General features: G+C 43.8%; 3 protein-coding genes across 4 annotated transcripts; all 3 read right to left on the bottom strand.

Moving 5' to 3' along the window:
- Positions 1-158: 158 nt before the first annotated feature.
- Positions 159-10,389, bottom strand: ano6 (anoctamin 6). 2 transcript variants are annotated; one of them, XM_061762805.1, is made up of 20 exons: positions 10,105-10,389; positions 8,293-8,363; positions 7,776-7,904; positions 5,604-5,669; positions 4,890-5,180; positions 4,711-4,824; positions 4,515-4,630; positions 3,999-4,133; positions 3,795-3,900; positions 3,612-3,672; positions 3,359-3,504; positions 3,190-3,267; positions 2,887-3,115; positions 2,636-2,805; positions 2,437-2,534; positions 2,223-2,353; positions 1,775-1,980; positions 1,503-1,699; positions 1,134-1,239; positions 159-1,055 (listed from the first exon to the last, which is right to left on the bottom strand). In XM_061762805.1, exons 1-20 carry the CDS (start codon positions 10,193-10,195, stop codon positions 831-833), a joined length of 2,766 nt encoding a protein of 921 aa, XP_061618789.1. In that variant the 5' UTR covers positions 10,196-10,389; the 3' UTR covers positions 159-830. The 2 variants fall into 2 exon arrangements, with proteins under 2 accessions (XP_061618789.1, XP_061618790.1); XM_061762806.1 differs by lacking the exon at positions 10,105-10,389 and having other exon boundaries at positions 7,776-8,034.
- An 805-nt stretch (positions 10,390-11,194) lies between these two features.
- Positions 11,195-17,705, bottom strand: ints13 (integrator complex subunit 13). Its single transcript, XM_061762814.1, has 16 exons — positions 16,966-17,705; positions 16,816-16,890; positions 16,125-16,327; positions 15,945-16,025; positions 15,729-15,819; positions 15,526-15,654; positions 14,093-14,177; positions 13,924-14,016; positions 13,749-13,838; positions 13,085-13,263; positions 12,852-13,016; positions 12,623-12,777; positions 11,939-12,169; positions 11,748-11,878; positions 11,507-11,639; positions 11,195-11,420 (listed from the first exon to the last, which is right to left on the bottom strand). The coding sequence occupies exons 1-16, from the start codon at positions 17,188-17,190 to the stop codon at positions 11,384-11,386; spliced, it is 2,103 nt and encodes a 700-aa protein (XP_061618798.1). The 5' UTR covers positions 17,191-17,705; the 3' UTR covers positions 11,195-11,383.
- A 999-nt stretch (positions 17,706-18,704) lies between these two features.
- Positions 18,705-24,672, bottom strand: si:dkey-14d8.1 (zinc finger protein 35). The gene is made up of 7 exons (XM_061762807.1): positions 24,436-24,672; positions 23,495-23,703; positions 23,122-23,214; positions 22,962-23,051; positions 22,657-22,767; positions 22,318-22,441; positions 18,705-21,708 (listed from the first exon to the last, which is right to left on the bottom strand). Exons 1-7 carry the CDS (start codon positions 24,458-24,460, stop codon positions 20,060-20,062), a joined length of 2,301 nt encoding a protein of 766 aa, XP_061618791.1. The 5' UTR covers positions 24,461-24,672; the 3' UTR covers positions 18,705-20,059.
- Between the last annotated feature and the right edge of the window lie 250 nt (positions 24,673-24,922).

Raw genomic sequence — 24,922 nt, 5'->3', positions numbered from 1 at the left:
ATAACGCATTTTATAGTGTATAAAATGTGAACTAAAGCTGCCACATACATTTAGTTAAATCAAAATAATAATATTAGCCATGAAAACAATAATAAATACTTCTAAGATGAAGCTATTTTGTTTTATTACCCCATGACAAGAATGACTTGAAGCACACATTTTCTTTATAGAACAATTTAATAGGTCTGTATAAAAGACAGATACAAATGAGAGAGGCCCTTTATAGTGGTTATAGTACCATCATAAAGCATGGCAATAATACAGCAGAGGTATTGCAGATAACTGTTTTAACACAGGTTCCAACATGCAGTTAAAAATACTGTGCAGCAGTGGTCACATAAGTGGAACCCTGTCCATAAAAAAGTGCAGCAGAATAAATGGAGTTTTCAAATACAAAATTCATCATTTTGACAGAAACATAATAAAACCGTGGCAAAGAGACGTAATGTAAACATTACATTTTGTGACATGTGCCACACAGACTATTTTGCTGCTAAAATAAGAATGTCTCATCTAAAACAGATTATTCCTATTATGCAGCGCTTTTCTAATGAACTCATTGTATGTATATATTGTGAGATGATTGGCATGTGATTGTAAAGTAAAAACAAAGTGTCTCTCTATGGCTTTCAATAATACTGAAATATGTCAGAATTTAACAGTAAAGCTTATCACGTGACCTGTCGGAAACACCAATTTACACTTTACATTGTATTCTTCTCTCTGAATCGCAACACATGAGCAGTGTTTCTCCTTACTGTCCAACTTGCTTGCTTATATCATCTTTGAAATTGTCAGTTTTGTTCACTTTCAGTCATTCGCAAGCATTTTCAAAAATCCAGATTCAGCTCAATTTCCTGGTTCGCTGACTTGCCCTCCGAGTTCTTGTGCGCGGCGTCGTGGGCCGGCTTCAAACGCTTGGTGACCAGCTTGAGGTTCGTCTCATGCAGGATCACCTGGGTCAGGTACTTCTCCCGCTTCATTTGCTCTTTGACGGCGTACGGCACGTCGGGGATGACATAGGACAGGATGAACTTGGTCAAGTAAACGATGTGCTGTCGACAGACATCCATTTGTAACTCAAGATAAGGTATTTTTTCTTAGAGTCTGAGACTTGCTGCTTGTGTTCCTACCTCGACAACAATTATAAACGCCATTTTGGCAGCGATCACATGCCAGTAGTAGATGTTGTACTCGTACTCCTTAGGGTGCCCAGGAGGGTAGCGGAAATCTCGATACCTGGAAAAAAATGTGTTTGTTTGTGCGGTGAGAAGTAAGAAAGTACAAATACTTCATTGTACCTACATTTTTCACAATTACGCATTTGTCTTTTGACTTTTCACTCACTACACTGGAAAACAGATATCTGCACTTTCTACTCCTGACTTTGTCAAAATTGTGTGAAAACAGACAGTTCACAGGACTGTTTCAAGGTCCTTCCTTAACACTGTTACAACTGTCCCATAAAACAAAAGCTATTTATGGCGTTGTCCTCTTTGTACCTGCAGGTACTGATGTTGTACGGCGCGCTCAGAGGCCTGCTGAAGTTGGAGAAATCGCTGATGTTGAAGATGGACAGGGAGCTTTCGATGTAGCCCTGCATGGTTTGAGAATCGCGCTCTCCATACGGGTACACGGAGAAAGACCAGTAGTAGACCAGCCGTGGGATCATGTCGGAGGTGAAGGCGATGATCATAGCCTGGGCACAATTCAAATGAATCCGCAATTGATGACGTCGTACGGCTGAGGACGGCAAACTAGGACGGGAGCTCACATTGGTGGCGACGGCCAGGATGGCGACGCCTTGAAGGATGGGCTGCCAGGCGCCGATGTCCTGGGCCTTCTCCGGAACGATGCGGCGGAACTGCGTGGTGATTTTCCAGGCGTCCACGCGGATTTCGAACAGGTTGTTGACCAGCGCCAGGACCGGAGCCAAGGGGAAGGAGGCCACGAAAAGGGTGACGAAGCCAAACTGGATGACTGCGTGAGTGGAAAAACACACCACTATATTCATATCTACAGTGTATTATTATAGTGTATTAATGTCTGACATTATGCATAATTCTGCACAGTTAATACCATCCATCCATAATTTTTTTTCATACCGGTTGTCCTCATTAGTTCTTATTTTTAGGTGAGCAAGACAACATTTCATGCATTATTTAATATTGCTTTGTGTAAATGGTGCTTGTGGGCTTTTGAACGCTTCAACTTCTTCTTACCCATTTCCAGATACTCATAGAAGAGTCCCAGGTTGGACATGGACTGAAGCTGGTAGTCCTGCTCCCAGCGAGGAATCACCTTCTGCGACGACGCACGCGTGCAGTGGCGGAAGATCAAATTTTTCACCCACCTGCGAGACGCACGGGGTGGAGGTCATAGTTCAGCTGAGCTGCTATAGCGGTATCGGCTCGTCGTGCATTTTTGATTTCTTACGGTAATAGGACCTCTTGAATGTTGTTCCAGATGGCTTTACCGCCCATGATGATTGACAGCTGGGTGGTCAGTTCAATCAGACATCCACCAGGATCACACTAATTTAAAAAAATCAGAATAATAAAAAATAAAAAAACGAGAACACAAATCCAAAACAGTTCAACCAGTAAACATGCAAACAGAGGGAGAAGAACCTTACCTCCTCATTGCGGTATTTTCCCAAGAGGTAGACGGGTCGTCCGGGATAACCGACGGCTTTCCCTTTGGCGAAAGCGATGTAAAAACAAGACGAGTAATAGTTGACAAACTGGAAGAGGAACATCTTGAGCGTCAGGCTGTTCTCATAGTCAGTCTTTGTCCTTGGCAGCTCTGTTAGGAGAAAGAAATATATCGATATAGCGAGGGAACACTGTAAACATTCACATTTCCGTTTCGATTACGACGACTCACCGAAGTTGGTGATCCAGATGGCGACCCGCTCGTACAGCATGTTAAGGATCATGATGACCACGAAGCTGATGAGCGAGGCCGTGACCGACGTGGCCATCTGCGGCGTCACGTACTCCTTGAGGGGTTCCAGCTCCTTCAGGTCCTGCGCTCGCAGCCTGGCCGAGAAGGCGAAGAAGGCGGCCAGGCGGTACACGGTGATGGCCACGATGGACGCCACAATTAGCAGGATCTGTGACGCAAAGATTCAAACTTTAACATGATGGATTTTGACTTAAAGGAACAACCTTGAAAGAATTATATTACCCAGAATAAAACTGTCCCTATTCCTATTGACACCCGAATGCATCGTCCACAGGTTGTGTATGGCACTTTTTCTTTCATCTAAATCACACAGACACACGCACAGACATAAAACTACTGTAACTTTGAACCATTGCAACCAAACTGAGATGACAAAAGGACTGAAAATCACCCCTGTGACTGGGTTTTTCCTCTCGTATATACACTTGGCCTCATATTCTGGCCGGGGCGGCTCCTCCTGCTCCAGGAACTCCACAGTGTCCCACTGGTATTCCAGCTCGGCCTGGTAGCGCTTCCAAAATTCCAGGAACAGCGTCACTGCAGCGAGGAGACCAAGACAGACACATCTGCTGATTAGAATAACGCCTGAGTAATGTTTGGGGGGAAAAAAAACAATGACAACAACACTCAAATCAGAGACTTACCCCAGATTGCCATGAAAACTGCAAACACCAGAGTGCCGAAATTGTCAAATATGCACAGTTTCTACAAAACAAAAGAATCAAGTTTAAGACCAATATCCCTAACTTACTTTTTGTACCTAAATATATTTTGGGGGGAATAATATGACCCATCAACAGACAAAGAGATGTATACAGTATATTGACCTTTGACGCTTCACAAGTGCTGTTTAACCGCCAGTATTTGCACTCCTGGTCGCACTGCGGGCACATCACTATTTTGCCTCCAATGTTTGGGTCGCAGACCTCTTTGCTGCAAACACACGAGACAGCAGATGTCGTTGTTAAGGAATAGCTGGAATTAGCACACAGTAGAGATTAAGACTCTCTTTATGTACTTGTGACGAGTACCTCCACGTGCTGGTTTCTTGCGTTTTGTATCCGTATATGAAACAACTGAGACCCACAACAGCAGCCAGAGCCAACATGATGGTGTAGAAGCCCAACCAGGCGAAATAAATTCCAATCTTCTCGCCGTAGTACTTCCTGTGGAACAATTGTAGAGCAGTGTTTCCCAACTTCTATTGAGCCAAGGCACATATTGGACATTGGAAAAATCCCATGGCACACCACCATGCCAAGACCGTTTGTGAACCGAACATAGTGCCTGAAGATGTTTTTTCTCCCGAAATGTTGTGAATAAAAACTGGGTTCTTTGTAAACTGATGTTCCACTGTATTATGTTGTACGAATGGCAACAGGTGGATACACAGGTTAACTGTAATTTCTGCCATTTCCTCAAAGAGCATTTAATTATCCTGGCATAGACAGATGAACAAAGATACATCATTTGTGATAAATAAATCATTTTCAGACAGCACACCTGGTTGAGAATCACCGGTTGAGCGCACATATGAATGATGTCACCTTATGAGGACTAGTGGCTGCATCTTGTAGAAGCTTTTGGGGTGTGCCCATTCTTTGTAGAGGCGGAATCTCTCGTTGGGGCAGCCTTCTTCTTGGGACTTCACATTGAACCTGCACTGGATCAACACATGACACGGGATGAACCTCCAGGAAACGTCCTGCGAGCGAACACCCACAGGTGACGGTCAACACTTACGTCGTGGAGCGGGTACGCAGCTTTGTAAACGCCGCCGTCTAACAGTTTTCGGATGCCAAACTTCTTCACGCTGCCTCGTATCTCATAGGGAGCTCGACTCAAAATGTAATAAGTCTGGAAGACAGCGTCGTTGTCCTTCATTGTGATGCTCAAAATGATCATTTCAAGTGCGAGCTCACCATCCTGTTCCTCATGGATGATGTGAAGAAAAGGTCCTTGTCCTTGACGTAGAAGTACTCCAGACGGTCTTTCTCGAAGGGGGCGGTGAAGAACTCGGCCTCCTTGGTGATGAGGCTCTCGTCCGGGTAGAAGGGCTTGGTGACCACCGACAGCCAGTGCCACCACGGCGAGCGCTGCGACGACAGGTCGTTGGGCTGGATGGGCAGCTTGATGTGCAGCACCTCGGCGTACGTGCACAGCGTGTCCCACGGCATGTGCACTTTGACGAACATCAGGTTGTCGTCCGCCACCTGGATCGACGTGGCATTGCACTTTACGTTGCATTTTATTATCAAAATAAAATATTTTATATGCTACATTAATTTAGCCATTTGGCCACAAAATAGGTACATTTAAATGTAATTATTTATTTAAATTGCTCAAAAAATAACTGGTTGTTTTATTTTTAAATAATAAAACAAAAACAGGTTAATTAGTTAGAATTAAATTACTTATAAATATAAAATATGATAAAATAATAAAAAAATGAGCATGGATTAATAATGAAAATAAACAATTTCACATATTTAACATACACATTTTAACCATCTATGAATGACTTGGCCCATCTTTACGACTTCAAACTTTGTCCACCCTTGGGTTCTACCACAACTTGCACACAGAAAAATCACACACAAACAAACAAACAACCAAACCTAAAAGAATCCACTCACAGATCGTGTCGCCTCTAACTCCATTCCCATTTTCATCAGGCTGGCCTCAAAGTATTCCCGCCGTCTCTGCAGACCAGGAAGACACTTTATTATGCTGCACAAATACAACAATTGACTTCATAAGTACTCATTTGAGTAGTGCATTCTGGGATGCCCTTAATCTTGTGGCTTTCAGCGGGACCCAGGACGTTTTCCCACGTCTTCTTATCATTCCCATGAGAAGCCATAACATACACGGAATACCATCAATGTTTGTTTTGGCTGACCTGATCCAAAGCAATCCCTTTAAGAGGTGCATTTGGATATGGACACACTCACGAGTGACTGGAGTAGATACAGAATGGCAAAACTTGTCATGAGATCACCTTGTGGGCATGCATTTCGCAACACTGCAGGTATAAACAGAGCTCACGAGCATTCGACAATACCTACTGTGCACCACCCAGTTGTGAAATACAGCAATAGAACATACTGTATGAGTGTGATTCTGTTCATTTATGTCCTGGCAGGGATTTAAGATAGCATTAAAAAAAAAGAGCTACTCCATAAATATGAATGGCTGTGACACATTTAAGCTGATGTAAACTAAAACTCCCTGTGCAAATAGTAGTCCAGAGTCAATAGTTATTGAAACGCATAGGTTTCGACTGTACACTCACAGGACGCTACAATGGGTATACCCACCTACACAATCCATCCATCCATTTTCTGAGCCGCTTTTCCTCACTAGGGTCACGGGCGTGCTGGAGCCTATCCCAGCTGTCATCGGGCAGGAGGCGGGGTACACCCTGAACTGGTTGCCAGCCAATCGCAGGGCACATACAAACAAACAACCATTCGCACTCACAGTCATGCCTACGGGCAATTTAGAGCCTCCAATTCATGCATGTTTTTGGGATGTGGGAGGAAACCGGAGTACCCGGAGAAAACCCACGCAGGCACGGGGAGAACATGCAAACTCCACACAGGCGGGGCCGGGGATTGAACCCGGGTCCTCAGAACTGTGAGGCTGACGCTCTAACCAGTCGGCCACCGTGCCGCCACCTAAACAATTTAGCTCTAAAATAAGAATTGCATATAAAAAAGGGGCTTTTATGAAAAATAAAAATGCTCAATTTTGATTAATTGTGGCTGCGGTTTAGAGTGATTATATCTACTTCAGTGAAGAAATACAATCAAATAATAATAATGCAGGTTACATTTACAGCTTTTTTTTTTTTTTTACTATTTATTGATGGATTCTACGAGATTACCATATAATGCGTTCCCAAATATTTGACATAGATTCATAGTCTAATAATATCTTGAATAATAACGAGATGTTCAAAAACTACAGTCACTAAGTTTAATGTTAAACTTAAGTTTAATGTTTGACTTTTTTCACGTTGAAAAATGACATTCACTGGCAATGAAAAGGCCTTTTGTGCGTTACAATATGCTTAACCGCATTCAAACAACAGTGTATGTATTTGTATTTGTGAAGCTTGGTGAAATACATTCTAAAATGTTGTTGGAATTTTGATGCCAATGTATTATAGCCTACTGTCCTTAAAAGTTAAATACAACAGCACTGTACTTAATAAAATGTAGCGAACTTGAAAAGTAAAAAAATTTACTATACTGGAATAATAAAAAAAAAAAACAGGCTGCATGCATAGCTTCATTCTAATATATTTGATTGAATTGCATGTTTTATATGTTGTAAATGTATTTTTTTTATTGATTCTTTTGCATACCAATAGAGAGAACACGAGTACCACTAGTAACATTAGTAGTCGTAGTAAAGTAACATTGCAGTTTGAACATTAACACTAGACTTAAACGTAGGAAAATAAAAAATGTAATTAAAAAAAAAAAAGCTCTTAAAGATGGAGTAGAAATGCATTGTAGCCTCCTGTACTTAAAGTTAAATACAACTGAACTGCACTACTTAAAAAACGTACGGTACTTGAAAAATACAAAAGCATACTGTGCATGAAAAGTAAAAAATGTAGTGTACTGGATTAAAAATTATAAACCGTAATGCATGTTTTAAATGTAATTTTTATTTTTAATTCAGCGATTCTTTCGCCACCAGAGACAACTCGTGTAGCCACACTTTGAGAACTACTGGTATAGCACATGCGGATAAAATACAGCAGGCCATTACTCAGTAGAGTTCCGCAAAATTACCTTTCGGCGTGCAAACGTATGTCGCTTCTCAAACTCCTTCCTGTCCTCATCCTCGTAGACCAGGATGAAGTCGATGCGCCGGACGCCGTCGTTGAAGAACAGCGAATCGGGCTTGTCGTTGAACTCGGCCTGCGGGCAAAAGCGCGGCCCGTCGGGTAAGTCGGCGGGCTGGAACGCGTACTCCTCTTTCTCCATGACTTCGTACATGTCGGGGAGGAGAGGACGGCTGCCCCGTGTCCTGCGACACGCTGATATGGCGCTGAGGGTTTTAAGTGTGGTCGCAGTTTACGCGGGTGATGTGGCATGTGCAAACATTACGACACCCGTCCTCCACCTCCACTCAAACAATAAAACATGACAAAGCACGTGCAGCTGCTTTCAACAGTGTGGTTATTACAGTGGGTTTACTGATGTAGAACGATACTGCAGCATCTTATTTTATATTTACAGTATATATGACATTCCAATTTATTGAGTCACACCTGTACTATGGAAATATGGAATATGCCAGACTCACCAGTTGCACTTTAGTTACCGTCGAACCTTCTATAATACTGTGATATGTTGGTAGAAACTCCTCAGGGTAGACTGTAGAAGGAAACCAAAGGTTAAAAAAATATAAAAATGATGGATAGATTGAAATCGTGTAGGAACGCAACGTTAAATCCTTTCTAATTTTTGCTTTGGGTGGGTGGTGTATGGTTGTCATGTCTGCAATCTCAACTAAATATGATTATCTACAGAGGCCTCACCACTTCCTCTCGAGCGCATCCAGCTGACAGATAATAATCCCACAGAGAACAACGATGCAACATATGCATTCTTAGAGTGTTATTTATTTTAGACACGCAGCAAGGCTGGTTTGATGCCCTCCCCATTGTGAATGGTACTTCCTGCCTGTGTTCCAGCAGCGAGGGTCACACTTTTTTTATTGTGTGGTTTTGGTTCGATATCACAAAAAAGGAACAACACTGTACTTTGTATCTCCATGCTTTCAGTCTTAATAATGCTCCCAAAGTCTGGGTGTGAATAATTGATGAGTCATTAAAGCAAAGTGCACTAACTGACATTGGGGTCGATAATATCCTCCTTTTGAGAGGTGCCTGTCAAAATTGGTGCAAAAGGAGCCACTTCATGCGGTGCTTCTGAAAAAATCTCATCAGATACAACACAAGCTGAAAAATTCAAATAATGCATGTGATAGAGGAGCACAATTTATGCTGATGGACAGATTCTGGATTTCTGCATTCCATCCATTTTCCGAGCCGCTTCTCCTCACTAGGGTCGCGGGCGTGCTGGAGCCTATCCCAGCTGTCATCGGGCAGGAGGCGGGGTACACCCTGAACTGGTTGCCAGCCAATCGCAGGGCACAGAGAAACAAACAACCATTCGCACTCACAGTCATGCCTACGGGCAATTTAGAGTCTCCAATTAATGCATGTTTTTGGGATGTGGGAGGAAACCGGAGTGCCCGGAGAAAACCCACGCAGGCACGGGGAGAACATGCAAACTCCACACAGGCGGGGCCGGGGATTGAACCCGGGTCCTCAGAACTGTGAGGCTGACGCTCTAACCAGTCGTCCACCGTGCCGCCGGATTTCTGCATTCCAATTTTTAAATTTGTTCCATTTCGGAAAATAGAACCAACACATTGATGACATCGCCCAAAATATGATATGCACGTTCAACAAATATGTTATGTGTAAGGGCAGCACGGTGAAATTGTGTTTAGCATGTCTGCCTCACAGTCGAGAGATTCGGGTACCAGTGCAGGTGTATCCCAGACAAGTCTATAGAAAATAGATGGACGAGACTGATTGATTAGATGTATCTACTATTGTGACATGGCCGTAAAGCAAACACACAAACCCACAACAAAAGTTTCCCCTTGAAAGACAGGTTGGACTTCATTCTCGCCCACTTCTACGATGCAGTGCGGTTCCACTCAAGGAATGGAAGCAACAACAAACGAGCTGTTGCTTAGCAGAACCACAACATCCCAGAAAATGTCAGCGGGCCCATGTGACATCCCTGAGGAACACGAAAGGGCTGGTTTATTTATTGATTTAATTATGACGGGCATGGAGACACGCCCAAGCTAGGGAAAACCACAAGTTTGCGTTGCCAGCAAGTCACAACAACACAGTTCAAAACACTGCAAATTGCAATGCAAACTGATTTCAACACAGTTTTAAGTCATGACTCATGGAGAGTTGGCATGGGCTTCCCTTTTGCCATATGTGCGCCTGTGTGGCCACTTTTGCGACTAAGCTTCCCAAACTAAACAAACAAAAGTAGTATTAAAAATCAGCTCCAGTGTCTGTCTCACCGACGTCTTCTGCGATCATTTCCAAGCGGGCATCTGCCTCCAGCTCCTCGGCGTCAGAGAGCGACTCCATCTCCAGGATGTCGTTCTCCATTTTAGCCTCTCTAAAGCGAAAGTTTTCGCTTATTGTCTGGAAGTCACAGCAGCTTAACGGCGCCGTCCCGCGTACATTCTTAGGTGAATTTCGCAACACTGACCAACCGTTCAGTACACTTTGGACCAAGTTGAGACTTTAGAGACGCGGTACAACACGGGTGGGGTCGAAGAAGAAGGAGGCGTAACGTTTCGTTTTCCACCGTAAATCCAAATTTGGTGAGGTACGATGACGTCAGGGACGTCGACAACCCAAGATGGCAGCCTCCGTGAAATGACTTGACGTTGTGAAAACAGTTTTTGTAACACACTTTAAAAATATATACATTTAGATTACAATATCACGCCATTTTTTTTTTACTTTTACTTTCTCCCCGTAAATCAAAGTTTAGAGTCTAATATCAGATCACAGCAAGTTGGAAAACCAAGACGGATGCCTACATGAAATCACTTCGATCTCGAATTTCTTTTCTTAAAAAAAAAAAACCACATACACACACATTATAAAATCGCATCATAATTTAACTAACAAAAATAACCAAACTTTTTTTTGCACGGAAGTCCGAATTTGGTTGATAATGACGTCACAGCAAGTTGATACATCTATTTTGTTAAATTAATCCCAATTGTCACTCAATTTATAAAACTATAAAAATAAAAACATCTGTAATAGACTAGCTCCCAACTGCTCCTGTCATTTTGATGTTTGCTTCCAGTCTGTTTACTGTGACATTTACCTAATTTTTTTCCAATCTCCAGTGACTTCCTTCTCATTGTTGCTTCCATATAATTCCGACTAATGATGTTCCACTTACATGCATACTACTGCCATATATGTTTGCGTACAATTTCACGCCGTATATTCACTCTCTAATACATCAAAACATCAAAACTTAGTTTTGTGAGTTAGTTAAGCCAGATAACATCGTGAGACTGTTTTTCTGTAAACTGATTGTTAATGAGCTACATGTAGGGTGTGTAATAAAAAGTGAGCATCATCTTAATGTATTCCAGCGTTCTCTTTTGTGTGCTTTTATTGCAATATACAATTCAAGAATGGCATATTTACAAAAATGGTTAAAAAAAATGTAAATTCTTCCTTTCATTTCACTGGCAAGTCGTGCTTTTAGGGCGTGACTGACAGCCAAATTTAAAACATACAGAGGCACCGCTGCTTGTTGGAAAAGTATCATCTGGACGCCTTGCCATTTTCATGAATGTCCATTCTGTAAACAGAGAAAATGTCCATTAATGCAACATCCGAGCACATGTGAGTTGATTTTATCTATTTGAGAGTCGATTCCCAACTCACCCGTTTTCATCTTTGAGGTGCTGGTACAGCTCGAACTTGCTGTTGACTGAGCGCGCTCTGCCTATTAACTCCCGGCGCTTCCTGGACTTGGCAGTGATCCGATTGGTCCACAGAGAGAGGAGCGAGACGGGACCTGTGGCGACACAAGGCATCAAGTTTAGATGACACTTCCAATAAAAATACATCTAAAATGGCTCACTCAAGGTTGAGAAAGAAAACACAACCACCCTGATTCAATTACCTTTTGCGCCCTCTGGTGCTTCAACCTCGTCAGTGGCCAGGCGGGGTTTCTTGATGAGGGGCTCTGGTGAGTCCGGTGAATCCTTGATGACTTCCGACTCCTGATCCTCTTTATCCGGCACACTTTTCACCCTAAAAACAAAGAAGTCACAGTTACCTGTTTGCCCACACACACATGTGAAAGTGAGTCACCTTTCTGAGTCCTTCCAGCTTTTGTCCTCGACATCCTTGGCCACGTTTTTCTCTGCCCGGTCTTCCCTGTCCTCCCTCTTCCTTCCTCGCTTCTTCCTCTCCTCTTCCTCGGGAGGTTTACTGCGGCAGGCGACGATGCATTCCAGGACCCTCTGGTGCCTGTCGGTGGCCCCGGCGTGGGTTTTCACTAAAGTCTCCAGCTCGTTCCACATTATACGGTACTGCTCGTCTCTGCGGGGAACAAATCTCATTCAGGTTGATAAACACTACTCAAACAAGTTCACTTGTAAAGGTTATAGTGCAGCTGTGTAGTTGGTGGGTGAGTGCTTGCCTCCACTCATCTTCAAACAACACAATTGATGAATTGCCTCGTCAAATGCAACCACTGGGGCACAGGTTTGCTTGTCACAAAATGATTCATACTCGTTAAGACTTCTGTTTGGGGGGGGGGGGGGGGAGTTGTTTCAATGTGTCACCCTCAGTGAGCTGTTTGGCCATACCGCTCCCTCCTGTGGTCTGTGCGGTTTAGTTTATAGTATCTTTCGGCTTGCCCTGACTGTCGGCCGTGTAAGCAAAACATTTCAACATCTCACTCTTTGCGTCTTGATCCCTAACTTTTTGTGAGTAGTGTTTAAAAAAAAAAAAAAAAAAAAACGATACACAGGAAGTTGTACACAAACCGACCTCTTGGGGCCTTTGCCTCTGGAACCCACAGTGGAGATAGGAAGCGGGTCGTTTTTCCTCTCCATGTCCACCAGGTTGTAGACGGTCTTCTGGCAGGTGAGAACGTCCTCCTCAGTCAGAGCCTCTTTCACGATCAGGTTAGCCAGAGGAACCACCTTAGCAGATGGGAACACATGCCAAAGGATGCCCCATTGATTATTGTGAGAAAGGTGAGGGATGATGTGCTCACTGCCTGCATGTTGAAAATGGTGGTCTGGGAGATGATCATGGGCCAGTAACGCGTGTGGCGTTCAAGCTGAGCTTTGGCCCGCTCCGCTGGCAGCTTCGCCGCCGGATGATGGGAGGCCTCGGAAACGGGAGTCAGGCGGTTTTCCTTCATGAACTCGCCAAAGTCCTGAAAGAGACGAAAGGAATTTAAAAAAAACAGGAGATCTTTGGGCTGTGTTTTTGTAATAAACGCACAGTGATGCGATAGTCTGTCACTCGGCCGCCACAGCCCTCACTGATGGAGGGCGGGTCCTCCAGCATGGAACGGTTGTTATTGAGCACGTGCAGGAAGATCTCTCCTCCGTGGCAGCTGAGCATGTGGCTGATGACCTTTGACCCCGACTTCCTCGGCTGCTCCAGGAGCACCGATCGACCTGGAGCGAACAAGAACCAATTGTTAAATGCAAACGTATTGCACATAAACGTTTACCAACAAATTTTTGTTTAAAATTGAATGTTTCTTCAAGATTATATGCAAATTGTCACTGCACCTGCAAAACTACAATTTTAAAGTATATAACAAAACAAAAAACAAAACAAAAAACAGTTTGTTTCGTTAATAGTTTGTTGGGAATGACCAATAGTATTGATTTATAAAAAAATCAAATTGACCAAATTGGCAGCAAGAAAATGTATTGTACTGCTAAAAAGTTGAATACAAATGAACTGTACTTAGGCAGTGACTCTTTTATGTACCACTACAGATACTAGAGATACTTATGTACCACTAGAGTACTACCACACTTTGAGAATCACTGCCTTAGGCAAAACTCAGTCGCAATTGACATCACCCGTCTGTCTAAGATGGTGTTTGCAAACTGTTATTGAGCCAAGGCACGTTTTGGACTCTGCGACTTACCATTGAGGAGAAAGTTGGTCAGACATGACGAAGGACGACTGTTGACGTCAGTGGGGGAGATGCGATAAGCTCCCGTGCAATAATGCAGTTCTGAATGCGGTTTAAAAAAAAAAAAAGTAATTGAGTCATTACACATTTTCAAAACAATTCCATCTCCCATTTGACTTGAACGCACCTATGGAGATGGTCCGCGGCGTGCACCATTTCAATGTGACCGTTTCTTTGAGTCCATTTTCCCGCGTGCTGGTGCCGGCCATATGCAAGTCTCCTGTGCCGCAAAAAAAAAAGTGACAGAATGAATAGTTTGTCTTCTTAAGAGTTATGACCTGTTTCATTTTACTCACCACTTTTAAAGAACTCCATGTGGGCGTCCTTGTGATGCAGGAGCTCCACGTCGTAATTGGCCGACGTGTTGGCGTGCTGCTCTTCCTGTCCGTCCGCAGAAGAGACACAAACAAATACAACACGTTAGTATCCCGTCTAATAACAAAATACAAATTCTCACACACTGCTGATTTCATGTTCTGGTTATGCGAGGTGGATTTCTTTTACACTCTGGGGTGGAAGGGGAGGGTAAGCTATATGCTAAGAGCTAAAGGTGTGTTTCAACACTTAAGTGATGTAATCAGGATAACACAGTGGGGGATTGGTCGGGACTGTAAGTGGAAGAGTGAAGGAGGAACACACAGACACTGAACAGATTTAAGGGTGAAGAAGAGACAACACTGGTGGCAGTGATTTAAATGATCACACAATTTATTTGCTACAAACAAAAAAACAGTTTGAATAGGTCATTTCCTTTTTAGCAACTCCAGTGGTACAGCCCACATTGTTTAACATCTGAACAAATGTGGTATCAAAAAATGTGTCTCGGCCGTACTCAGATTGGACCAATTTTTTATTTTTTTTTAGAAACTCCCAAAATAACTCCCATTGAGAATGAATGGGCCACTGACGATTCTCACAATTAACAGGTCTGACATCAATTTTAAAATTGCTCTATAGGGCAAGCCCCGCCTGTCGCCCGGAGATAGCTGGGATAGGCTCCAGCACACCCGCGACCCTAGTGAGGATAAGTGTAACGGAAGATGAATGAATGAATAACATCGCTCTGCGGTTGGAATGGATTCACTGAGTTTCAATTCACTTCAATGGGAAACAATACCTCAGTTTGAGAACATTTCGGTTTGGGAACCGGGTCACGGAACAAATAGAATCTGTAACCCAAGGTTCACTGTACAAGTAAATTGCGTTACAAGCTTATCACGGAATGAATTCAACTCATAACTTAAGGTACCACTGTATTAAAAACAAAACAATAAAGTCAGTGAGACCAGAGTTGTCTGTTCTTAAACGTCTCGCAGGTCATACACACACACAACCACTCACACAACAAAAAGAGACGACACATGACTCGGACTCTGCCCCTTCCTCCGCACGTGCGTGTGTGTGTGAGAATCAAGTACTAACCTGTTCGCAAACATTTAATGTGGGCTATCAAAACAGAAAATACAGCATGAAACCAGCAGCAGGGTTCAGTCGCATCGACATGCAGGTGAGATGTACAAAACGAAAAAAAAAAAAAAAAAAGAGCGTGAAGTTAGTCGTTGGAGGTGAGGAGGGGCTCGCGAGTAGAGAGCGGGCAAGCAAAAAGAGTGAGAACTCAAAGCAGACGTGAGTGGTGCAATGCATGCGGCTTGTGAGAACATGTTTACAAAGCAAAGGCATATTTGAATGTGTATGTGAGTATGGACGCCGGGGGTTCAAGGGCGCTTACCTTCATGGGGATGTTAGTGATGGTGGTGGAGGCCAAGTCGAAGTGCTGCTGCACCAGAATGTTGAGCTTGGTGGCCAAGTGTCTTCCTGCGCGGACGCTGTGGACCTCGCTGGTCAGCAGAGGCGACACCTGAGAGACGGAGAAATTCAAAAAATAAATGCCGTGATATAAATATATAAAAAAGAAGACTTTGAAGCATCCACCTCTTTCTTGGCCCGGTCCGACACCAGCGTGTCATCCCCCTGGGGGTAAATGTGAATGAGGACCAGCTCACACTGCTGGATGCCCATCAGCCTGAAAGAGCCAATAATATACTGTATATTAAATATGTATGTATGTAAAGAAGTTCAAATGCCAGGTTTTTGTGATGTAAAAAAAAAAAAGAGACCGACAATAGCTATAAAAAGAAACAAACTGACCTGTCTGATCCTGCTGCTAGCTTGTTTTGCTCCAAGATGGTCTCCTGAATGCAGTCTTCCAACATGCGCACGTGAGTGTCACTGCAAAATTCAACAAATTACGATATGTAATGTATATAGTACTTTTAATTTTTTGGTTGACGATAATAATGATGAACTTTCTATCACTGTCATGTCTACCTCTTAGCATTCGTTAGACAGATAATACGACCCCTGTTGGCGACCCTCTCGGCCGTGTCCATCAGGGCGATGCGCTTCTCGTGCTGCAGTTCGGTGATCTTGCACAGCGACTCCACCGCCGCCACCAGCCCGTGCAGGATGCTGCAGCACTCGGGGTCTTCGCGCGGGTTGGGTGGCCCCACCGCGGCCAGAGATGACATGAGCTGTCGGACAAGGAAACAAAGGAAATGGAACTACATATAGTCCACATTTGAATTTGTACAAAATAGCGGGCTTGCGTTTAATGCAGTGATTCCCAAACACTGTGCTTTGATGTGAGAGATAAACATGTAAAGAATAAAATCGTTTTTGCCACATTGTTTTGCTTCAAGTCAATGTACATTGTACTGGTCCATCTGGACAGACATAGACACACGAAGAGTTTCACAATCGACTTAGTTAGCTGCAGTAATATTCTTATTTCACAAAGGAGAAGGGATACATGCCTGTGATTCCTGTGTATTGTCTGTTTACATGTGTTGCTCCACCATTTGTGTTATAATATCAGTTGCTTATATGGTTATAACAAAGCTACAGCGATGGTATTCCTTAGCCTGTCTGTGGCGTTTTGAGATGATCATTGTTTCAGATGCAATCATTTTTGTGGTGTTTTCCCATGAGATTTTTCTAAAATAAAAGGGACGTAACTAACCTCATGAGTGCTTTGGTAATCACGTTTCCAGCTATTCAAGAGGTGGAACTCTGAGTCACTCACAATGTAATTAATCTGTAAAGAAATATAGATTTTAAATGAAAGCATCTGGCCTCCCATTGTCGTAAGGAACCAGAACAACTCACTAACCAGTTTGTCCAGTGGATAAATGTCATACAGGATGCGGCAGTACTCCATAGAGCACTCCACGGCGCACGTCCACAGGGATTTGGACACTGGGGCCAAAGGGATGACTCCTTGGCCTCGGCTCTTGGTCAGCACATCACACTCCACCTGCTGGCGACTGGACTCAGCCATGTAGGGACAGTGGTCCACCACAAAGACAGTCTTGTGAGCCACTGAGAACATCTTCATCTTGTAGGCCTGTGGTGAATGCTAAACTGCAAGGATGGTGGGGAAAACATATCAAATGAAGTATATCTAATGAGACACATTAATAATTATGTATTATACATTACTCACGCGACGAAAATCTTTTCAAAGCTTACCGGTCAGGAAATGATCGCTTGAAACATGATTACACCAGAGTTTACATTTACTTGTCTGTAAACCTATTGGGAACACACTAATTATTCTAAAGATGTTAATGACAGCCGACCACAATTCATAAGCAGGCTACATGCTAAAGGAGCAAAGCAAGTGGCTATCGCAGTACGCTGGCCGATCGGAGGGTTTTTGGGTTATTTTTGTTCTGTTTCGCTTTTATTACCAGAGATTATTGAATACTTATCAGTAAATTAAATGTTCTTTTCATCACACTCCTCCATGATGGTTTCCAAAGTGCACCGAAGCACAGTTGCTAGCACAAAACAATCATTGGGTTGGCTAGCTAGGGTTGTTATTAGCGGAAATATGGCCGGCGGTGGTCCGCCACAAACTATCTCCCCCGAAAAGGATAAACTGTTCCGGCTTCAGAAGTTCCTAACGGAAGACAGAATAACTACCGCACAAAAATAATATATTAAAAAGTAGGTACAATATCTGACGCATAAATAATATGTATATAATAATAAACACATTTTTTATTTACTTGTCTACTTATTTGTCCTTTTGAGTGTAATTTTAAAATTCGCTTATCTTTGAGGAGTGAATCTTTTCTGAACATTTAAAAAACTCAAGTGGGCCCAGACCATCTGTTTTACATGAGCTGCATTGTTGTCTTACATGTCAGATGTCACCGTCTCCCAGGCAACAGACAGTTAAGTCTGATGATTCAATTACGTACTAATGTATGTACTATGTGGCCTCGTACTGCTGCTGGCTTGGCCATAATGGTCGAGGAAGGCCTCCTGGGGAAGGAAAGGAAGTGACTCACCTCTTGACTGTCCACTTGCTTTAAAAAAAAAAATGGCCCACATGGTAGGTTATTACACATCAAACTAAGCATTAATTCAAACCATGGATTGCAAAGACAGATTCTCATTAAGCGAGTCTGATCTTAATGCGCCCTCTACAAAAAATGTTTAGTCAGACAAAATGGCCCAGATGGTAGCTTATTAAACATCAAACTAAGCATTAATTCAAACCATACAGTGCAAAGACAGATTCTCATTAAGCGAGACTGATCTTAATGCGCCCACTACTAAAAATGTTTTTAAAGTCAGACCTCATGATCATCTTTGCAAAGGCTGGTTTTAATAGTGAGTAGCAGATGTAAGGGAGGAGCTCAATTAAACATGAATGGGAGACAAAAACTCACAATGGAGTCAAAGAGGGGTGGGAAATAAAGGACTTAAAATTAAAAAGCCATTAGGACAAAACATTTTAAGTGTTAAGAGGGTGACTGCCTCAGGTCCAGTAAGGAAGATTAATGGCGGACGTCTTCACTTAATATGAAGATGAATGAGTATGTGAAATAAAGGCACTAATGTACTCTATCACTTTTATTGTTCTCAGGTGTACAGCTGTAACTTCATCATATTTGTATATAAAAAAAATAAAAATAATACTATGACACTGAGAGTTACACTTGTAATCCATTAATGCACTCCCCGCCTAAACTACGTTCCCAAAAAAAATCAAAAGCAGAGCGCAGCCCAATGCAAATGTCAGAATACTACAAATGTCAGTCAAGTCACATGCACTTGAATACTACTGAGGAAAATAATACATTACGTCACTTTTTTTTTTTTTTACACAAATGAAAAGGATTAATGCCATGCTTGCCTTTCAGTTCATTGATTGCATACACACACACACACACAAACTTGCTACAGAATAAAGCTACTTATGAGCAAAGCAAAATAAAATGTTACGAAGCTAGCTAAGATAAGTCATAGTTGATAGTAGAAGCAAAATGTAAAACAAAAGCCTGATTACAGGTTAAAGTCTTGTGTTCACCGTTGGATGCTTTTTCAAGAGCCTTTGAAAATAACAGTTGTGCCTTGAGATACAAGTGGAATTCTTTCATTGACTACTCTTGATTTCAAATCTTTTCCCATTGAAACGAATGGAAATGTCAATCCAGTCTTCCCCTAAAAACAACAAAAATTGCTGGATTGTAGATTTCAATAGAAAAATAGCACTCCATATCAGTGTACTTTATAAAAGACAGAAACAAATATCCTGTTTATTGAGGAACAATTAATTGCCAACTAATCAATTATCAAATTAATCGACTATTTTGATAACCGATGAATCGTTTGGAGACCTTGTTTAACTTTAAATTGTCTAAATTCTCGGAATTTCAGCCCCTCAGTAATAAATATTCTCAAATTTCTTTAGTCCTCCATGAAAGCAGGTTGATTACTTGTGTTAAAATGATTTTTAGTTGCAGCCCTAATTGCGACATCTCTCTCCTCTATCAGGTTATCAGTACGGCAATAATAGTTCTATGCACAGGATAAAGACTGAGTCCTGTTATATTGTGTTCAATTCATTACGTAAACGGTTAAAGCACTGCAACATAGATGCTTTTTTTTTAGAGTTAGCATTAATCTAGCGTACGGAAGGGCTAAGCTATGTTTTTTTTTTTTTTTTTTTTTTAAATACGCAAGGTGCAATTCTTTTTTAGTGTGACACTAAACTTCAACGGGGAGTGGCAATAAACATCTTGAAGCTTCTCTTTTGAAGAATTGTTCACTAATTTTAGCTGCCAAATTGCTGCTTGTTGTGAAGTGAGTTTAGGCACTGCCACCAGACAGCACTTGTATCTCACGCTTGTAAGTCAAAGCAGAAAAAAATTGGTGCAGTCACTCGTATCTCAAGGCACCACTATATTCCATCAGTATTCGTCGATGCCTTCCTCCTCCTCCTCGTCAAACTTCCTCTTGAGGGAGTTTTTCTTCTGCTTGCCCCTGTTCCTGCGCTTGGCAGCTAAGTCCGGGTTGGCCTCGCGCAGGTGCACCTGCTCGTGGTTCTTCAGCAGGCCCGGCACGGTAAAGCCCTTCCCGCACGTGTCGCACATCCACGGCTTCTTGCACGAGTGAGTCCGTTTGTGGACGTTGAGGTGCGACGCCAGCTTGTACGTCTTGCCGCACACTTCGCAGCTGAAGGGCCGCTCGTTGGTGTGCAGCCGGATGTGGACCTTCAAGTTCCCCACTTGCGTGAAGCTCTTCTCGCATATGGAGCAGCGGTACGGCCTCTCGCGAGTGTGGATACGCAGGTGCACCCTCAGGCAGTACTTGCTGGAGAACTTCTTTTGGCACACGGGGCACGGGATCTTGGCTTTGGGGATGTGGTCCTGCTGGTGTCGTTTCAGGTCTGAGAGGTAAACGAAAGTCTTGCCGCACTGGGAGCAGAGGTACTGGCGGTCGCCAATGTGGTAGCCCATGTGTCGCTTCAGCAGGCTGGGCACCAGGAAGCGCTTGCCGCAGCGCTCGCACATGTGCGGGCGGTCTCGAGTGTGCCAGCGCTCGTGGTTACTCAGCTTGAAGGAGGTCGGGAAGCTCTTGTTGCAGTGCTTGCACGGGAACGTCATCTGGCTGGTGTGGCACTCCATGTGCCTCTTGAAGTAGGTGGACTGCGTGAAGCCCTTGTTGCAGATGTCACAGTAGAAGGGCTTCTGGCCGCTGTGGGCCAGCATGTGCTTGGTGAGGCTCTGCAGCTTGGCGAAGCACTTGCCACACTGGCCGCAGGCGTACGGCCGCGCCGTGCTGTGCGTCTTCAGGTGATTGTTGAGGAATGCCTGCGTGCGGAAGCTTTTGTTGCACGACGTGCATGCGAAGGGCTTCTCGCCCGTGTGGATGCGCTCGTGGTCCATGAGCTTGGACTGGTAAGGGAAGCTCTTGTCGCACATGGTGCAGTTGAACCGGTCGGCGGGGGGCCTGATTTGCTTCTTTCTCCGGATGCTCGGCCTGGAGTAGTCGTCATCGCTAAGCCTGTCAAGGGGGAGCGGCGGCAAGGCCGGGAGGGAGATGGTGTTGGTGGCTATCTGCGACACCCACTGGTGCAGGGTGACTCGCTGCGTTTGGACCTTTTGGCCGTCTTTTGTCACGGTGGAATGCGGCGACGCCGTTTTCATGGGCACCGTCACGACCTTGAAGGGGATGGATTTCAAGGGTGTTCGTGGCTGTTCCGACTTGTCTACCGTCACGGCCTCGTCGTCTCCTTTTCTTTGCTCCGCCTCCAGCCCCAGATTCGCCTCAGAAACCGCTGTTTTTGGGAGACCCTTTGCGGCTCCGCTACTGGCTGCGGTATCGACTTGAGAGGCGGTAACAAGGACCGCCATGTCATCCGACTGGTCTGACATGTCACCTAAGTCGTCGTGGTCAGTGAGAGGGCTTGCGATCGGGGGGCTGACCACGGGCTGTAGAGGGGGAGGAGGAGGGGGAGGAGGAGGAGGAGGAGGAGGCGGCGGAGGCGGCTCGACAGGTTTGGGTCGGAAGGCTAGCGACGAGAGCACACACTCGCCCACTGAAGACGAGATGGTTGCTGGACACATGGAGAAGTTTTGGTTAGGCTCCTCAATGAAAACAGATGGAAGAGGATTCACCACAGTAAAACCCACAAATACTGCAAAAACACAACTGCCTCAAAATGTGTTATAATTGCCTATATTGATAATCTTAAACTTGGGCTGCAGCTATTGATTATTGACTGAATCAATTATTCTACCAATTATCCCATCGTTTAATCAGTAAAGAAATTATTTTGCAACTTGGAGTTGCCATCCTCAAGTTCTACACTGTAATATCTGTGGCTTTGAGTGTGTATGGCTTAAAAGGTCAGGCCTGATCTGGTGAGTGATGTGGGAGTCAGCAAATGAGGGTAGAGAGTTGGCTGTTAGTCTGTCAGTTGAGATGTATAACTTCAACATACTTCCTTGATACCAATTACTATATATATATATTTTTTTTACCAAGGAATTTGGTAACTTTTTTTGGGAATGTGGCAACTTATGGCATTACAGAAAGAGCAAAAAATAAAAAATTAATTCAAAAAGCGTGATTAGGTGAAGAACACACATGGGCAGGGTTTACTGTAATGGCACCATTTCGTGTTAGGTCAGATAATGTGCTATAAAAGCAAGCTTGTTCATACCTTTACCAGACAGGAGGCCCTTGGCCTGCTGGTACAGGAGGAGAGTTTTGAGGTCGCTGCCTTCAGGGATGAAGCCCCCACATGCGTCCAGATTAGTGGGCTCTGATGAGATCATGGCACTGAGCTGAGGTAGAAAAAGATGACTCAGACAGTGTTGCAGACCCTTAGCTGCGAATGACCAGATTTGATCCATTTTGGTGTGATTAGGCAGAGGCAGCGCAGTTGAATAGTGGTTAACAGAGCCTCACAGTCGAGAGGTCCTGGGCTCAAATGTGGAGTTTGCATGTTCTCCCTGTGCTTGGGTTTGTTTTCTTCGGGTATTTTTGGTGGAGTGCGTACCTGGGAGAGATTGGGAACAGGAAGCAGTTGCTCCAACTTGCACACCAGACCGGCGGTCAGAGTCTGCAGCGCCGTGTCAAACTTTGTGCCATACTGAACTGGGAACACTTCCTGTGAAATAAAACCCAATGCGTGAGCTTCGATGACAGCGGAGACCTCCAAAATCTGGGAAAGCTGACCAATTTCACAGCTACCATGGATTCATCTTTTGTTATTATTATTATACAGGCCCCATGAATCCACTGTATCCATGACAACTGGGACCGGAGCCCAACAATGTATTGTTCCATGAAGTCAGAGCGTACCTTAAAGAAGTGCTTCCTCTCTGTGGCGCTTTTCAGCAGATTCTGGACCAGCACCATGAAGTTGGTTTGACATTTCTCCACTTCCGCATCCTTTCGTGACAGAAAGGATTCAATGTTTAACACTGTTTATGTTTTAGAAAGAGAGTGTTCACATTCTTACCCCTGGATGTGTAGCGATCTTCAGTTTATTTATTAGTGTTTGAATAGTGCGGGAGTCTGGTTGACCCTCCCTCTGGAGCAAATCCAAAATGATCTAAAAGAAGAAATAAGTAGACAAGTAGAATAGTACCTTGACTTACAAGTCCCTCAACATCCCCGACCAATTTTTTCAAGTTAACAGCAGTCGCTCTTGTTGATTTTTTAGCTTTGTGTTGTGAGCCAAAATGGCATTTTAATTCACTTCAATGGGGGAAATTAATGTGCTATACAAGATAATTGAGTTATGGAACAAATTAAACTTGTAGGTGAAGGTATCACTGTACTGTATAGTAGTTGGATTCGTGGACATGTGTATAGTGAAGTTACCCTCTTACCCTTGCCCTCAAACCCAAGACGAGCTGGGCCGTCTGTTTGAAACTCATGAGCTCCGGAACAGTCTGTGTCACCATGGTGACAAACTCCTCCACCTTCTTGTACTGACTGACGTTCCTCTGGCGGATCACCTGCCACATGTAGGAGTACGTCAGCTGCAGCGGGGAGGCCATCAGTCGGAGGGAGGCCAGGGGGAGAGGCCCTCCACCGCCTAGGCGGGCCACAACAAGCAGTTAGCGGCCCGTAAAACTAGCCATCCATCGATGTACTATTGTGTTTGTCCGAGTTAGGGTCACATGAGGCGAGACTTTGTGCGAGAAGTGGAGTACACCCTGGACTGGTCGCCAATCAATTGCAGGGCACATATACAGTAGCGGTTTCTGGCATGTGCAGTGTGTGCGTCCGCACAGGGTGGCATTGCGCTGGGGTGACTTCAACTCGCCCCAGAATTTCAACTTGAAAATGCAAATAATTGTACCATGCTAATGAACATAACAATGTGCGCAAACGCTCGATGTTGTGCACCTAAAACCGGAAGAGTAAACAGCAACCGTTGTAAATCAACTGCAAATGAGCCGAACCGTGCTACGTGAACGGAACGGGCGCCCAAATGCATGTGGGTTTTCATTAGAAACAACTGATCAAATAAAGTGCTTGATTGCGTTTACGACATTAAGGGAAGCAGCAAAACCCAACATGCAGTGGGCGATCGGAACATCCGGGCAACTCCTGTTTAATTTTTTATAAAGCGCGTGCAGGGTCTCATGTGCTATTTTACTTCGCCATGCAGGCCAAATTTAAGCGTTTGTGTAACATATACGGTCGCCCTTAGCTGTCAGTATTTAGCTTATGTACAGCGACAGATTGGGGGTAAAAAAACGCATTTTATTCAACTGTTCATGGCGGCAGCTGTTAGCTTGCCAACGTTAGCTTAGCAACTTACCAGCGCCCTCGGACCGCCTCTCCATTCTGTGGCCGCCGGGCAACGTTGCAAACTCACGGGGGTACAAACGACTTACATAAAAGGCTGAAAGCGTGCTCTTTGCTTAAAAATATATGATAAAAATAAAATAAATTTGTAAATAAATGTTTTGCTCGAACGTCAAGCCAGGAAGAATAATGGCGACCGTGGCTAGTAGCTTTCCAAAACAAAAGCTGAGGTGTTTCCGGCGGAAATGACTGAATAAAATAAAAGCATCGCATAGTTGAAACTGAATGTTGCGTTTGTCTACCTCGGAAACCGGAGAGTTAATGACAGAGTAAACTTGTCAAAAATACGTTTATTATATTCTATTTCAAGACGGGAAAATCATAACGCCAAGGAAATTAATTTAACAAAGCGTTTAAAGACTTGTTAGATGTAAAAAAAAGAAAAAAAAATCTTACCTTTCAATGATTATCTAACCGTGTAGCTAAAAATTCTCTTACAG

Source organism: Phyllopteryx taeniolatus, chromosome 22 (assembly GCF_024500385.1).
Source record: "Phyllopteryx taeniolatus isolate TA_2022b chromosome 22, UOR_Ptae_1.2, whole genome shotgun sequence".
Classification (NCBI taxonomy): domain Eukaryota; kingdom Metazoa; phylum Chordata; class Actinopteri; order Syngnathiformes; family Syngnathidae; genus Phyllopteryx; species Phyllopteryx taeniolatus.
This window is presented reverse-complemented; position numbering and strand designations above follow the sequence as displayed.

Coding starts and splice junctions, on each gene's coding strand:
- ints13 (XM_061762814.1), bottom strand. CDS start 17,190: ATGAAGATGTTCTCAGTGGCTCACAAGACTGTCTTTGTGGTGGACCAC. Junction 15,820..15,944: donor CTAGCAGCAGGATCAGACAG/GTCAGTTTGTTT, acceptor TGGCTCTTTCAG/GCTGATGGGCATCCAGCAGT. Junction 11,640..11,747: donor AGCACCAGAGGGCGCAAAAG/GTAATTGAATCA, acceptor GTGTCGCCACAG/GTCCCGTCTCGCTCCTCTCT.
- ano6 (XM_061762805.1), bottom strand. CDS start 10,195: ATGGAGAACGACATCCTGGAGATGGAGTCGCTCTCTGACGCCGAGGAG. Junction 7,905..8,292: donor CGGTAACTAAAGTGCAACTG/GTGAGTCTGGCA, acceptor TTTTGCCCGCAG/GCCGAGTTCAACGACAAGCC. Junction 4,825..4,889: donor CATCCATGAGGAACAGGATG/GTGAGCTCGCAC, acceptor GCTGTCTTCCAG/ACTTATTACATTTTGAGTCG.
- si:dkey-14d8.1 (XM_061762807.1), bottom strand. CDS start 24,460: ATGGAGAGGCGGTCCGAGGGCGCTG. Junction 22,768..22,961: donor AGAGGAAGCACTTCTTTAAG/GTACGCTCTGAC, acceptor TTTATTTCACAG/GAAGTGTTCCCAGTTCAGTA. Junction 21,709..22,317: donor GGGCCTCCTGTCTGGTAAAG/GTATGAACAAGC, acceptor CCATGTGTCCAG/CAACCATCTCGTCTTCAGTG.